This window comes from Ailuropoda melanoleuca, chromosome 4 (assembly GCF_002007445.2).
Source record: "Ailuropoda melanoleuca isolate Jingjing chromosome 4, ASM200744v2, whole genome shotgun sequence".
NCBI classification, from domain to species: Eukaryota; Metazoa; Chordata; class Mammalia; order Carnivora; family Ursidae; genus Ailuropoda; species Ailuropoda melanoleuca.
In genome coordinates, this window is record NC_048221.1 from 52630814 (window position 1) to 52647450 (window position 16637).

At 36.6% G+C, this 16637-nt stretch overlaps 1 protein-coding gene across 7 annotated transcripts in view; it reads right to left on the bottom strand.

The window, feature by feature from the left end:
- TMCC1 (transmembrane and coiled-coil domain family 1) overlaps nt 1–16637 on the bottom strand; it is a 239531-nt gene that overhangs the window by 83824 nt on the left and 139070 nt on the right. The window contains exon 2 of one of the 7 annotated variants that reach the window (XM_034658809.1): nt 3250–3661. The exons of the other annotated variants lie outside the window; for them this stretch is intronic. Within the exon in view, the coding sequence (XP_034514700.1) occupies nt 3250–3333 (84 nt within the window). The 5' untranslated portion in view covers nt 3334–3661. The remainder of the gene's footprint in view (nt 1–3249; nt 3662–16637) is intronic. 7 annotated transcript variants of the gene reach the window in all.

Sequence of the window (16637 nt, forward strand, 5' to 3'; positions counted from 1 at the left end):
AAATAAATAAATAAATAAATAAATAAATAAATGTACAGAAGTAGAAACTAGGTTAGTGGTTGTTTAGGGCTGAGGTGAATGGAGAGATTAGGCAGTAATGGCTAAAATGTATATAGTTTCCTTTTGGAGTAATAAAAATGTTCTAAAATTGGGGTGCCTGGGTGGCTCGGTCATTGAGCGTCTGCCTTCGGCTCAGGGCATGATCCCAGAGTCCTGGGATCGAGCCCCACATCAGGCTCCTCCACTGGGAGCCTGTTGCTTCCTCCCACTCCCCCTGCTTGTGTTCCCTCTCTCGCTGGCTGTCTCTCTCTCTGTGTCAAATAAATAAATAAAATCTTTTTAAAAAAATGTTCTAAAATTGATAGTCACAAAACTTTGTGACTATAGTAAAAGTCACGCAATTGTGCAATTTCAATGAGTGAATTGTATGGTATATGAATTATATTTCAAGAACTGTTAAAACTTGAACTTATTTAAAAGCTGTTCAACTTTGAAAATCATTCCTCCATGAAACATTTCTAACTGGACTTGGTTCTCTCATCAGCCACACCAACTCTTATGATCCATACAGGTTTATACATAGATGTACTTGATCACAGAATGATATATACTAAAGAAAGCCCTAGGCAAGGAGAGAAGAAAATATAGACTGAATCCTGGTTTTGGCACCAATTACCTGTGTAGAAAAGCCTCACTTGGGCCCAGGGTCCTCATCTCTGAAGCCTCTTAAGATAAAAATTCTTAGCTGAATAAACTGAGAAGATCTTGTACTCTGTACAAATTTAAACTTAACGAGCAGTTAAAAATTCTAGGGGGGCGGTAGAATAAGGGACGAGGAAGGAATTAAGCATTCCAATAAAAGACTTCCGTAGAGAAGTGTCACCTGTACTCCATGGTAACTGCTATAGTAAATCTGTAGATTAAGCAGTTACTACCCTATATATTTATATAAAATATTCAGACAAAAAACTAAATCATAAAATCAGAAGACAAAATTGTAGTCACATTACACAAATGACACTGTGCAGTATGTGTGATTGACACCAGAATTAGGATATTTATAAAGCTTTGTTATGCTGCAACACACCATGGATTCTTTTGGATAAAGAATTATTTCTTCACCATAAACAATGTATTACTATTTTCATTACAACTACTACTATCAAGGCAACCAAGAGAATAGTGACCCTTATATGTACTATGCTATTCATATACATTACTTCATTTAATCTGCAAAATAACCTTCATTCTAGTTATTTATTTGGCTTCATTTTTAAAGCTGAGAAAATTAAGGCTCACTTGCTTACCTTTGCTATTCAACCGATCTTTGATGTTCTCATAGTCTGACCTACCTCAAATGACAAACCAAATCTCAAGGGAGATGCTTCATTTGTATTCTACTTATTCTAAAGGAAGGTAGCTATCTTGTTAGCTTCATTTTTGTTCCTATGTCATTAGAGCCACATTGTGACAGGAGCTCAACAGGACTGGATGGCTTGTAAACTACACATAATACCAACACGGTACCACCTCTGGGTACTGGCTGCTGCGTTCTCTCACCCTGGAATGCCCAGCTATGTCTCTCTATCCAAGACCACAGTGCCCCCATGAAACTTTGCATTCCCTTTGGGGAGACTCTCTTCCTCTTCCTCACAGTATTTCATGAATGAATAAAAAAAATACCTACTCTGAGCTAGAGCCTCTGATGGGCACTGAGTTAGTTACAAAGGTTTATTTTTCAGACCAAGGAAATAAATTATACGTACGTTTCAGTCAGTGTATAAAAACTGGCAAACAGGTTAAACTGTCTGCAAAATGCCCTGTCCTGCTACAGAAAAAATCTTGACTCACAGCTTCAAAAATAAACATAATTGAAGGTGTGAGAGGCATTCTCAAGTTCAGTTTCTAAACTTTACAAAAAATTTAAAACACACAATCTGGTTGCTATCTATTAACTTATTTTTCAATTCAAGTTTTTAAAAATACCTTACTGTTTCATAAAACCCAAATCAAAGCTTTTGTGTTTCGACAGGTTTCAACTGCCAAGTTTCATGTTTTAAAAAAACAATTATAATCATAACAGCATCTAATAAAGCTGTTCACAGTGAAAAGCCTCTTTAATTCTAGTGACACCAGAGAGTATGACTTTAAAAGAGTTTCTTGTAAATTACCCAAGTTTCTAGATTAATTAATTTGACTAATACTGTGTTCCATGTACCAAGTTAAATGCAAAAATGGGTACTTACATTGCTGATACCTAAATCTTAACAATTTCACCTTGTAACTTCAACACTGGTAACAAGCGGGTGTCTAGCCATAAGAGAACTCTTATAGCAATTTCAGGGGAAGATGTAGGAGGATGCAAAGATGCTGATTTGTTGTAGGGAATTTTTAGAAAATAAAATATTTTTAAGTTGAAAGGCAACTCATTTCTCTTCAATACTTTCTAAAGAAAATAAAAACAGCATGTATTTATCTCCTTCCTTATTTCGTTACCCATGTTTCCATTTATAAAATATTTAGTATGTAATCACTATATTACCATATATAGAATTTTACACAAATTCAATATAATCCTCGTAATAACCCTAGGAGGAAGTTATTATTACTACTATCTCCAACTCAAACGTGAAACTGAGAGGATAAGAAACTTGCTCAAGGTAACAAACAAGTAATGAAGAAGGGATTTGAACCCAGGTTTTTAAGCATATAAAGCCTATCTGTGCTTTTAACTACTTTCTTTTTTAAAGATTCTTACAATTATTTATTTATTTATTTGTTTATTTATTTATTTGGGGGGGGGGAGGGTGAGAGAACCTTAAGCATACTCAGTGCTGACCATGAAGCCCATACTCTATGCTGAGCGTGAAGCCTGGCATGGGGCTACATCCCATGATCCCAAGGTCATGACCCCAACTGAAAACAAGAGTTGGACACCCAACTGACTGAGCTACCCAGGTGCCCCATCTTAACTACTTTCATGGTAATTTTATAAAATCATTTACAGTGCAGCAAGAATCTTCAAGAGACTTCTCCATTATCACACACAAAAAATGAATAAAATTTCTTAGAAAATACGCACTTCATTTCATATGCTAAATTAAAATAGATCTCAAGGCACCAGCTATCGCTGCTAGAGGCACTATGCAATCTACCAGTAAAATTCTTTTATTGGGGAGTACCAAAAAACAAAGAGAAAAAAATTTCCCAACAGTTTTAAATATGCATTTATATTTTTTTGAAACTCACTCTTCTCTTTGGCGTGTATGATGAGATTATAAAACATTTTGTTGTCATGTCCTGCACGAACTCCACACCTTCTCGTGGGCTCATACTCAGAATAACACCAACGGCATCTCAGCCACAGCGCTAAAGCAGAGCGCTTCACTCCGCAGCTCAACTTCTGCCAAGAGCGGCTTCACATTTCTCTAAGCCAAGTTGCTTCCACAAGAATCCTCCCCTTCAGAGCAAATGCCCTGATGGGAAACCCTGTATGTCTACAGCTGTGGTGTGGCCTCTAGGGCAGCGTTGCCAGACATTCTGGACCCTAAGGGTTTAGTCTCTTTCTCTCTCTCCATTTCAGCAGCACAAAGCATGTCCTTGCTACCAAAGGAGAGAGATACTGCTGAATCTCTCTTCTTTTTGTCTATTTTTAAAATCCCTGAAAGGGAGAAAAAGAAAAATTAAGTACTCTTAGAGAAGATTTAATACAGATACACGTAGTTTTAAAAACTTTAAATTTTTTGTAATATGCAGACTGATGATTACTATGTGGTATCAAGTATTAGAAAACTGGATACTAAACTGATCCCACTAATAGACTCAATGATAAGACCATCCTATTTACACATATCCTCATTTGTGAATTTGTATAATACGTGTTCTTCCATAAGGATACTGGGAGGCTAAGGAAACTCAATGAAGTATTGTTAACAATCTTACAAGAAAAAATGGATGACCAAAGGGAATATCTGAAATAATTACATTCTCACTAGTTTTAAAATTAGAGGAAGGCACACCAGTTTTATTATTTTGCACACTTGTTTCCCTCACCTTCTTTTTGAGAGAGAGGGAAACAGAAACCAGAGTCTCTTGTGTTCAACATTACATCACCAGCACCCTGTGCTATGCCCAGTACACAGCAGACACTTGGCTGGAGAGAATGGTAATGGAAGAGTAGAAAAACCTGCTTCTTTCTTACTGGGCCTCTTACTTTGTAACCCTGGGCAAGCTTTTTAATCTGAGTCTCAGTTTCCTCATCAAAAATACAGGAATAATCTTTACTTTATTATAAATGTTGTGAGAATGAAATGGATTAATGTACCAGAGCTTTTTCTTTTTTTTTCTTTTTTTTTTTTTTAAAGATTTTATTTATTTATTTGACAGAGATAGAGACAGCCAGCGAGAGAGGGAACACAAGCAGGGGGAGTGGGAGAGGAAGAAGCAGGCTCACAGCAGAGGAGCCTGATGTGGGGCTCGATCCCATAACGCCAGGATCACGCCCTGAGCCGAAGGCAGACGCTCAACCGCTGTGCCACCCAGGCGCCCCCAGAGCTTTTTCTTCTAGGCACAAAAAAAGGCACTCAATAAAATATTAATTCCCCACATATGTAAAGCCTAATCTAAAACCTAAGTTTAATTCCATAACACATGCTCTATTAATGTTTGCTGCAAAAAGATTCCTAAAATTGAATTTATAGAGGACCCTGCGGTACCCATCCTCTTTAAAAAAATATGATACAATAGTTCAACCTTTTTTGGATCAAATACCACCTTTGAGAATTTGATGAAAACTACACATTCTTTCTCCAGAAAAAAAGGTGTACACACACACACACACACACACAAAGATTTCCATAAAATCCTAAGATATTCATGGACCCAAGATTAAAATCCCCGCATATTAACTTTTTGCTTTGGATACCAGGGAGCTCAGGGCCTGAACTATAATTCAACTTTATCAGGTAGACCATCTATGTTCTCCTTGTCCTTTTTTTAAAAACTTCTATTAAATGCTCAAGGGAGTTTTTGTGTATATAAAAGGTATATTTAAAACATTTTATTTTAAGATTTTATAATATTCAATATATAAAGCTGCAAATTAAAAAACCAAAGCTTTTCCTTAAGCTTTTAAGATTGGCTTATAAATCACATGGTTCTTTGCAAAGCTTACAAAATTTTGGCAATCACTTTTAAGAGGTACATAAATAATACGTGGTTCCATTTACAAACTGAAATACCTTTGTTTTTTAAGTTATATTTTAAGTTATCATTTTTATTTCATTATTTTAAAATTTTAAAATTTTGAAATAATCATAATATTCCAATCCAATACCACAAGGTTCATAGTTTTCTTCCTTTCCAAATTTGGAACTCTTCTCTTACAGTGAAAAACCTGGCTTCCATTATCCTCAGTATATTTACTTATTTTACCAAGCCCCTACCCTTCTGTATGTAATCCATCTCATACCTCTGTAGCCACCTCCTCCCTGGTGTGGGCACCATCCTCGTCCCACCTGGGTACATCACCCCATAATGGATGCACTTTCCAACCCTACTTGGGCACTGACACATTTTATCTGGATAGACCACCTCCCTCCTCCCCTCATACATCTCCTAGGCTCTGATGAACTACAGTATCATCCCCAGCCCCACCCAACCCTTGCAGTGGCTGGAACGTTTTCTCTTATAAAAATTAGGAAGCAACCTTTCAACTAAAAAGCCTTGAATGTCCTTGGAAATATCTGGGAAGAGGATCTGAAGAAAAATGAACTTTAAACAATTCTCACACAGGATGAGATTTGGAATTGTATTGCTTTAAATACTTAGGGAAACAGTCTTATTTGGCACTCCAAGCCAATGAACAGGTCATATCAGATAAATCTAAAGAAATTTTGAGCGTATCACCTAAAGAAACCCAGCGGCAAAGAGCCTGTAGCAAACCCAAAGTCAGATTTGCCTCAAAACTGTATTAAAATAAATGGCCATGCCATTATGCCATCCCTCTGGTATTGTCATTCAGCTCTTGCCTCCTACACACAGATAAATGAATGAGATTTGTTTAGAAAAATGAAGTGCCAACCAGGAAGTAAATTAACTTTAAGGTATAATTTCATATAATGTTTCATAAATCACTACAACAGCTACGGCTTACTAAATACCTACTATGTACCAAGACCTGTACTAGGTGCTTTGTATGCCTAGCAAATTCTCATTTCTACAACAACCCAATGAGTTCCTTGCTAACAAAAAAATTGAGGTTTAGAGAAATACCCAAAGTTGCCTTAAAGAAAAAAAAAAGATTACTTATTCAAAATATACTAGTAAGGAATTTGAGTAAAAATCAAGCAAATCTCCCAAGTCTAGCAAAACTGTCCAAGAATAAAAGACTTCTGGGAAGAGGTTCTCAAATATCAAATATGAATAATTTAAGCACTGATGCTATATAAAAACTCCCAAAGAAGAGCCAGTCTACTACTTACAGTTAATGGTATTAATGAGAAAAAACTATTGTAGTCATAATACAGGCATTAAATATAAAATCCTTCTAGCCAACTATGAATACAGAAAGCAGAAAAGGAAAAAAAAAAGGTTTGGGGCTCTGGGCACCTTAAGACAGGTGCAAGATGTACAGTTTTGTTTTGATGTCTTAAAACGAAAAAAAAATAAGGTATCTTTGGTGTTTGAGAGAAGGAAAACCATAAAGTGTTTTAATATGAAATAAGCTAATTTGGTGTTCTTGATCTCAGCTCAATAGGCATTTAGATTAATCCTGAATTTGGTTTGCCAAGGCTGTTTTATAAAAGTTTTATTCTGGAGTAATAAAATAAGGTAATAGGGAAAAAGGAATATTTAATATGTAGCATGAACTACATGATGTTTTTCTTTTTTTTTTTTTAAGATTTTATTTATTTATTCGACAGAGATAGAGACAGCCAGCGAGAGAGGGAACACAAGCAGGGGGAGTGGGAGAGGAAGAAGCAGGCTCATAGCAGAGGAGCCTGATGTGGGGCGATCCCACAACGCCGGGATCACGCCCTGAGCCGAAGGCAGACACTTAACCGCTGTGCCACCCAGGCGCCCCTCTAATGTGTTTCTATGCACACAGAACAAATACTTTATCTCAATGAGGCAAATGAATGTTTCAGAAACACACACACACATACACACACGGGGACAGACTGAGTCCTGCTTAGACTATCTCAGCTTTCTAATGTGATGATTCAAATATTCTGAATACCTACTGGTTGCCTGTTTTGAATCTTGCAGTAAACCTCTAAATGTTAACTGACTCTCCGTCAAGTTACTTCTTCACCAGGATACAAGTAGTACGTTATGATGAACCTTTTTAGAAAATAAACAACCTTTTCCAACTGACAGCTTCCTAAGTATAGTTTCTTGGACATGTCATCATTGATCTAGAGGACTGTTTTCTCTTGGATACAAGGACATTTCACATGTCTCAAAGATTTTAGAAACATACTTAGCCTTTGAACCAGAGTGTCCATGTTTTTAAAAGCTATTCCATGGAAATAGATCTGAGTACTTTAAATTTTTACAGAAGATGTAGGGAAAAAATCCAAAACATTGTAATATATTTTCCATCTTCAACATTCAAGCTGAGTTCTCTGTAAAACTCAAGCTGCCTGTCTTCTTCTGTTTACCCTTAGGGGGGTGAGGCCTTAGTACCCCTTGTTCTGAAACCTAATTGCCTTTGCATGTATGTGAGGGGGCAGTCGAGGATATTTATTTAACATACATAATTTTAAAAGTTTGCACAAAATTAGAAGTGACTGCTTACACGATAAAAGGGCTACCTGAATCTTGACCCCTCTACACAGCAATCTTCTATTGCCGAGCTGTCAGCAATAAAACTATGCCAGTTCTCTAGGTAGCATTCTAGAAGGAGGAATGATCCTATCAGCAAGAATGCTTTCTCCATGATCCTTTGAGTTATGTGACTCTCCTTCACTCTTGGAGTTGGGTTATTAAACCGTCCCATCAGCCATTATATTAATATCCCATATTCACTCGCACAGAATTATCAGAGATTCATTACACATATCCCTACAAAGGATTTAATAAAACAAAAAACAAAAACAACCCGAAATAGTCATTCACCACCAGAATCAACACCAGAACTATGTTCTCCTTGGGAGGTTATACTTTAAAGCTCTCATTCTGGATTGAATATATCCCAATTCTTCAGCCATTTGGAAATTATCAGTGAATGCTGACAAGGTATACTAATAAAGCTAATTTAACCCATTAAAACAATAAGCTCCAAATGTCTACATCAGAAAAAAAAATCAATTTAAAAGGAAAAAGCACCAAAAAAATAAAAATTAAAAAAAAAAAAGAAAAGAAAAAGGTAGCTAAAACACACCATCAATTAATAGCCAAATATCATCTGTTAAGAGGGGATATTTTCACATTTTTTGTTAAATGATTACCTAAAAATGTACAATTTTCCAAATAACTCTGATTTTTATCTAAAATCCTAAATACATAAAGTCAATCTTTCATATTATGACATGAAGAAAAAGAATGATTTTAGGAAGGCAGTAACAAAGAAATCATGATCTCTAGGGCAGTTGTTTTTTTACAATCCACATCAAAATGAGATATTCTGGAAGTCAATTTGACTTTTAAAAAGCAACACATAGGCGGCGCCTGGGTAGTGCAGTCGTTAAGCATCTGCCTTCGGCTCAGGGTGTGATCCCGGCGTTCCAGGATCGAGTCCCACATGGGGCTCCTCCGCTGGGAGCCTGCTTCTTCCTCTCCCACTCCCCTGCTTGTGTTCCCTCTCTTGCTGGCTGTCTCTCTATCACATAAATAAATAAAATCTTAAAAAAAAAAAAAACTAAAAAGCAACACATATATGCAAAAGTGCTTAGCAAATTAAATCTAGCAATATTTAAAAAAGATAATTAATATATTACAACTAAGTGAGATTCATTTCAGGAATGTTAGGCTGGCTCAACACATGAAAATCAATCGATGTAATTCACCATACTAATAGGCTGCAAAAGAAAAACCAGATGTCATATCAACAGATGCAGAAAAAGCTTTCATTAAAATTCAACATCTATTCATGATAAACCTCTCAGCAAATTAAGAATAGGAAGAAACTTATTAAACTAAAGATGGGTATTTATGAAAAACCCACAGGTGGCATCATACTTAATGGTATGAATGAATGCTTACAATAACAAATGCTGGTGATGATGTGGAGCAACAGGAACTCTCATTCATTGCTGGTGGGAATGCAAACTAGTACACTTCATAAGAAACTGTCAAACTGTCCAAAGTTAAACATGGATTTACCATATCACCTAGCAATCAGGCCCCTAGATACTAACCCAAATGAACTGAAAAACCTATACATAAATGTTTGTAGTAGCTCTCTTTATAATTACTAAATACTGGATACAACCAAGATATCCTTCAGTGGGGGAATAGGTAATCAAACTATGGTACATCCATACAATGGAATACTCCTTGATCCAGCAAGCTGGATGAAATCTTAGGGCACCTGGCTAGCTCAGTATGTGGAGCATGCAACTCTTGATCTCAGGGTTGTAAGTCTGAGCCCCACGTTAGATGCAGAGATTACTTAAAAATAAAGTCTTAAAAAAAAAGTGGGTGAATCTTAATGCATTTTATTAAATGAAAGAAGCAAGACTCAGAGGGCTACACATTATATAATTCCATTCCTATGATCTCTGGAAGTGGCAAAACTAAAGCGATGGAAAGCAGATTAGATTGCCAAAGACTGGGTGGAGAAGGAAGTGGTTGATTAAAAGGGGAAGTGCAGGGGGGACTTTTGGGGTGAAGAAACTGTATACAGCACTGACAGATACATGATTGCATACAACTGTTAAAATCCATATGACTATACATCAGAAANAAAGTGGGTGAATCTTAATGCATTTTATTAAATGAAAGAAGCAAGACTCAAAGGGCTACACATTATATAATTCCATTCCTATGATCTCTGGAAGTGGCAAAACTAAAGCGATGGAAAGCAGATTAGATTGCCAAAGACTGGTGGAGAAGGAAGTGGTTGATTAAAAGGGGAAGTGCAGGGGGGACTTTTGGGGTGAAGAAACTGTATACAGCACTGACAGATACATGATTGCATACAACTGTTAAAATCCATATGACTATACATCAGAAAGAGTAAGCTTTGATGTATGTAAACTTAAAAAAAGAAAACAAGAAAGAAAAAAAAACCAAGCAGGCCATGGGGATCTCAAAATAGAATAAAGATTGTGAAAAATGAAATCTAACAGCATTACAAATACGTGACCACCCTACTGAAAGGAAGGTGGTGGGGGGAAGACCTAAGTAACACTGGAAAATGGTGTTTGGGCTAGAAACTATAAAACTAAAGACAAAAGGAACTATATAAACACTATACCTTAGTTGGTGAATTTGTTTCTCCCACAGGTAGGGAGATTCATAATTCTGAAAGTGCTTTATGGCCTACTATGGATGAACAATAAGTAAAATGGATGATGGATGGTTACATTCAGATGTTTCACTGTCAGGCAGGGGAAGTTACAAATAAGTAAACAGGAAAGGCTAGAATGAACCCCATCACACTGGATTAGAGTTGAAGACCTCAGAATGAATTCATGTTCTCATGTTTAGCTTAGTCATTGTACAGATGGAATAGACACAGAAACAATTACAGATACATGTATACCTGGGTTAGTATGCACACATGTATTTTCTAGGTCTGTTAGCTGAGAGGGCCTAGATGCTACACTCCAGTAGCAATGAACACACACAACCAGGACTCAAATCTTGCTTGCTAAATCCAGTGAAAGAAACCAAGACTTCCTGGAGAAATGGCCGATTCTAGGGCTGGGACAGGGGAAAAACAAGATGAGTTTGGAGTGTCTTACGGTATCAGAAAGCAAAAAGCGCTCAAAGGTCAAAGGATAAGGTATGTTAAAGGGACACAAAAGACAAGTTGAAAGAGCTCCCAGGGGCCAAAGCTGACACAATTAAGCAACAAAATGATGATAGTACTGGACTAAAATCCAAAGTATAAAATGCACATACATGAGTTCATACTGATATAAACAAATGACTGAATGAATAATTAGGGAGAAGAGTCAAATCTTTTGTACTGAAGAATCCCAAATATATATAGATAGTACCCCCCTCCAGGAGGTAGAGTCCTCATGTGGTATGTTGTCCTTAGCAACTCAGTCTTGGAGAATAAAGGGGAAAAGAGTAATTTTACAACAGAGAAGCTGACATACACTATCTTGATTAAGTAACCAAAGCTTAACATAATCAGTGACACCTCTTTGACATCTCTTCAACCTTTGAGAAGCTTAACCAGTCTATCATGAGAAAAACAGACAAACTCAAATTGAGGTATACTCTATAAAATACCTGATGAGTACTTCTCAGAACAGTCAAGGTCACACACACACACACACACACACACACACACACACACACCCCAAAACAAGTAAAGATTAAGAAACTGTCATAGACAAGAGGAGACTAAGGGAACAGGACAACTGCGTGCAATGTGGTAATTTGGATTAGATCCTGGGCAGAGGTTGGCAAAGGGTGTGAGGAGAAGGAAGGCCATTAGTGGAAAAACTGGTGAAATATGAATAAAATCTGGGCTTTAGTTAATACTAATGTAGCAACGTTGGTTTCTTAGTTTTGAAAAAATATACCACAGAAATGTAAGAAAACAATGTTAGAGGAAACTGAAACTGGGTGAGGGGTGTATGGAAACACTATGTACCGTATTTTTTTATTTTTCTGTATTTTTTAAAATCTATTCCAAAATAAAGTTTAATTTTTAAAAAACAGGAACTCTTATGTCTGACATAAAGACTTTCTGTGACACAAATCAGAGGCCTAAATTGCAGGCATCAGTAGAAGTAAATGCTTTTTAGTAGCCATGACATCTGCTTACTTATTCACTTAACATTTACTGCTACATGACATGCTGTATTAAGTACTTGGGATAGAAAAATAAGTAGTACTTATGTCTGGATATAGAAGTGGTGGGTTAGTAGGGCACTTTTTGCTGGTGTCTTACAACAGGAAGGATCCTCTCAAGTTAGCAAGGCCTTAACAAATCAGAAGAGGAAGTATAGATATTAAAAGTTATGACAAATACAAGGATGAAGACATTAGTACTTTAGCCAATTCACTTACCTCTGCCCTTCAGTTGTCCCATATAGAAAATAAAATTAACAAAGAGTTGACCCAGCCTAAAGTTAGGGACTTGTATCAAAAGACCTTGAAAGCCCCTTAAAGTGTACAATATCTATGGTTCTATTAAATATTCAGATCTAGTATCATTTTATTTTTTAAGTAATTTCTACACCCAACATGGGGCTTGAACTCACAACCCTGAGATCAAGAGTCGCATGCTCTACCAACTGAGCCAGCCAGGTGCCCCTTTTGTTTCTGTTCCTAAAGCCACCACTCTGGATCTACCTAGAGAACTCTACCAGCATCCTAACTGGTCTCCCTGCTCTTAGTCCTGCTCTTCCTACAATCCATCCTACATACAGCCACTAAAAATGAACTTTCTAGAGTACACATTATTCTACTGCTCAAAAGTCTGTATGAGAATATGATCTGGTGTCTAAGGCTGGGTCCCCAGGCCTACTTAACTAGTTATTAGCAAGGCATTTAACATCTAGGAGCTTCAGGTTCCTTACCTGTAAAGTAGGGATTCTTTTCCTCACATGGTTCTGGGGCTCACATAAGATAATGAACATAACAGTATTCTGTAAATCGTCATGATGATGATTATTTTCAATGCCTCAGAACTACAAAATCAAATTTAAACAATTTATCCTGGCAATTTAAACTTTCCCTTACTTAGTTATATCTTGCTTACCCGTATCTCTTGGTCACTCCTCACCAACCACCTATACAATCTTCTCTCCATCTAAATCCTACTCACCTTTTAAGAATCACTGCAAATGCCTCTTCACTGACTCTTCATTGACCATTCCAGCTCAGGGTACTCTCTCTCCTATGAACTCTAATTCTTCTTGATTCCTAGTAAATGTCTTTAAAAATAATTTTCATAATTTCCCTTCCCTTAAAAATCTACAAGGTTTCCCAATACCTTCAGCATAAAATCATGCCTATAAATTAGACTTTAAAGGCAATGGCTTGTTTTGTTGATCTTAGTGAGCCTCTCTGAAATGTAATTAAAGAGAGAGTAATTTTACAGTTTATTCCACTATTTGCTTTGGGTTTTGTTTTTTTATTTAGTTGAGTTCATCCATTAGTTTCCAAATGATTTCATATTGTGTCCTTCCAAATGAACAAGTCTGTGTGATTTATTAAGTTCTGAAAATTGTGATAAGAAACTCCTAACATAGGGGCGCCTGGGTGGCACAGCGGTTAAGCGTCTGCCTTCGGCTCAGGGCGTGATCCCGGTGTTATGGGATCGAGCCCCACATCAGGCTCTTCCACTATGAGCCTGCTTCTTCCTCTCCTACTCCCCCTGCTTGTGTTCCCTCTCTCGCTGCCTGTCTCTATCTCTGTCGAATAAATAAATAAATAATCTTAAAAAAAAAAAAGAAGAAACTCCTAACATAAAATTACCATCTTAATAATTTCTAAGTGTACAGTTCGATAGCATTAAGTATATTTATTGTTGTGTAACAGAGCTCCAGAACTTTCCCATTCTGCAAAACTGAAATTCTGTCCCCATTAAACAATGTCCCCATTCCCCCTTGTTCCAGCCCCTGGCAACCACCATTCTACTTTCTGTCCCTAGCGATTTGACTCCTCTAGGGACTGCAATTAGTGAAATCATATAGTATTTGTCTTAATGTGACTGGCTATTTCAATTAGCATAATGTCCTCAAGGTTCATCCATTTTGTTGCATGTGTGAGAATTTTCTTCCTTTTCAAGGCTAGATATTACGTTTCCTTGAATGTATATACATTAGTCCCCCCATATCTGTGGTTTCATTCTTCTCACTTTCAGTTACCCACAGTCAATCAAGGTCCCGTATTAGATGATCCTCTTTCTGATGTATCCTCAGAAGGTCATAGTAGCCTACTGCTACATCACAGTGCCTAAGTTATTACCCTGACTTCATCTCACCATGAAGGCATTTCATCATCTCACATTATCACAGGAAGAACAAGGGTGAGTACACAGTACAATAAAACATTTTGAGAAAGAGAGAGAGAAAGAGAGACCATATTCATATAATTTTTACTGTAGTGTGCTGTCATAATTATCCTATTAGTCATTACTGTTATTGTGCCTAATTTATAAATTAAATTTTATCACAAGTATGTATATTTATACTATACGAATACAGTATATAAAGGGTTCAGCCCAATCTGCAGTTTCAGGCATCCACTGGGGGTCTTGGAATGTATCCCGTGTGGGTACCAGGGGACTACTGTACTCACATTTTGTTTATCCATTTGTTTATCAATGGATATTTGGTTTGCTTCCATCTCTTGGCCATTGTGAATAGTGCTGCTGCGAGCATGGGAAGTTTGATGTTTTAAATGGTGGAAAAAAAAAAAAACCCTCAAATTTACTTCTCCAAAATACTAGCTATCTCAATTCTTGCCCATTATTCCATAACTGCCACTAAGTTCCAACTGCCTCTAAGTTCCAAGTGACTTGACACATCAATCACTAAAATTCCTACTTTAATACTTACACTTGTCTAACTTATGACCATTTTTGAGATTTGGTTTTTAAATTATTATATTCTACATATAATTCCAGCAGATGTCATCATTTCTCACCCTTCAGGGTCAGCCCCAGTGTGTCTTGAAGATTTCAGAGACAATATTCCTGTACCTCTTATTTCTCACTTAATTTTATTATTTAAGCCTTGGACGAAGAAGAGTCTCTAAGAACAGATGAAAACAGCCAAGATGACTGGTAGAATGAGGTTAGATTCTTAAATTTGTCCTCAGGAAATATTTGGTTTGCTCTTCTCTCCTAACTTTTCATTATTAAAAATATCATGCAGTGCTTAAAACACTAAGTGAAAAAGAAAGAAAACACATTATTCTGGCAATTTGATTCTTAGAATACTTTGAGTAACTATGCCAAAGGAAAATACAAGAAAGAAGAGAAGGGAAGAGAGCAAGTTTTCCTTTTTCATCACCACTACTACAGCAGCTAACCTTTAGTGACAGCTTACTGTTTGCCTGGGCTTTATTTTACATGCCTGTGTGATTCGTACAACACAATGAAGAAAGTTGTTATTAACCCCATTTTACAGATAAGGAAACTAAGATTTAAAGATACTAAAGAATTTCCCCCAATCATACACCAAAGCACCAAAATTTTGACTCAGACCCTGATTCCAGACCCTCACATCTTAACCATTATTCCACAGAACCTCTCCATTTATTGATTTTCTTCTCTCATGTTCTACTCTTGTATCTTTTACATTCTTCAGATGGAAGTTGGTACAATAGCTTATCCAAAAGGTACATTAAAGTCTTCAAGATAATGAGGGTGTTTTTGGTGGGGTGATGGTGGGAACTACCACAGTCTAAGAAAAAGGAAGAGTTTGGATTGGATTTTATTTTTGTTTTTGAAGGCTCCAAGGAAATTCAGCAAGTTAAGGCCATAAGATGCCTTTCATTTTAGGGATCCCTCAATTCCTAAATTAATCTGAATTAAAATACTTTGTGTTTTAGTCAAAGAATATCCAAGATGTTTATTCGGTTATCTTTTTAATACAAATTCCGTATTCTTCTGTGGATAAGTTTTTTTATGCCATTATCCCAACCCCATCAAATAATGCCTTCAGCAGTTTAATTATATTGCTTGATCACATGAACTCTGCTACTTTCTTTTTGTTATTCTCTCCCCTGTTCTCACTTCTTTTCTGAGAGAAAATATCTAGAATTTCTAAATACCCAGGAATATGTTATATTATCTATTTATTTTAATACCCAGAAATATTTTTAAAATCTTTTGTTAAACAGTATATCTTATATTCTGATATAAGTGGTTTCAAGTGCTCAAGGAAACACTGAGAACACTTATAAAAATGTCATTATACTGGGGTGCCTGGTGGCTCAGTTGGTTAAGCGTCTACTTTTGGCTCAGGTCATGATCTCAGGGTCCTGGGATCGAGCCCCAGGTCAGGCTCCCTGCTCAGCGGGGAGCCTGCTTCTCCCTCTCCCTCCACCCCTCCCCCTGCTTATGCTCTCTCTCAAATAAATAAATAAAATATTTTTTAAAAAGTCATTATACTTATCTTGATTATTTAATAATATTTAATAAGACAAACACTGTGGTAGGTACTACTCACACATGTAATTTACTCTTTATAACCATCCCTAGAGTTATCCCATTTTAGAGATGGTTATCTCTAGATAATGTAGTATTTCTTCATTCATTAATAACAAAGGATGACAAAGTTTTTCTGTAAAGATACAGAAAGTAAATATTCCAACTTTGTTTTTATGCGCCATATAGGTTCTGTCCCAACTACCCCACCCTGCCTATGCAACACTATGGAAAGCAGCCACAGCCAATACTTGCAGGAATAGGCATGAAAGTAGCCCTACAGACAAAAGGTAAATGAATGGGCATGGCTGTGTTCCAATAAAACTTTGTTTACAAAAACAAACAG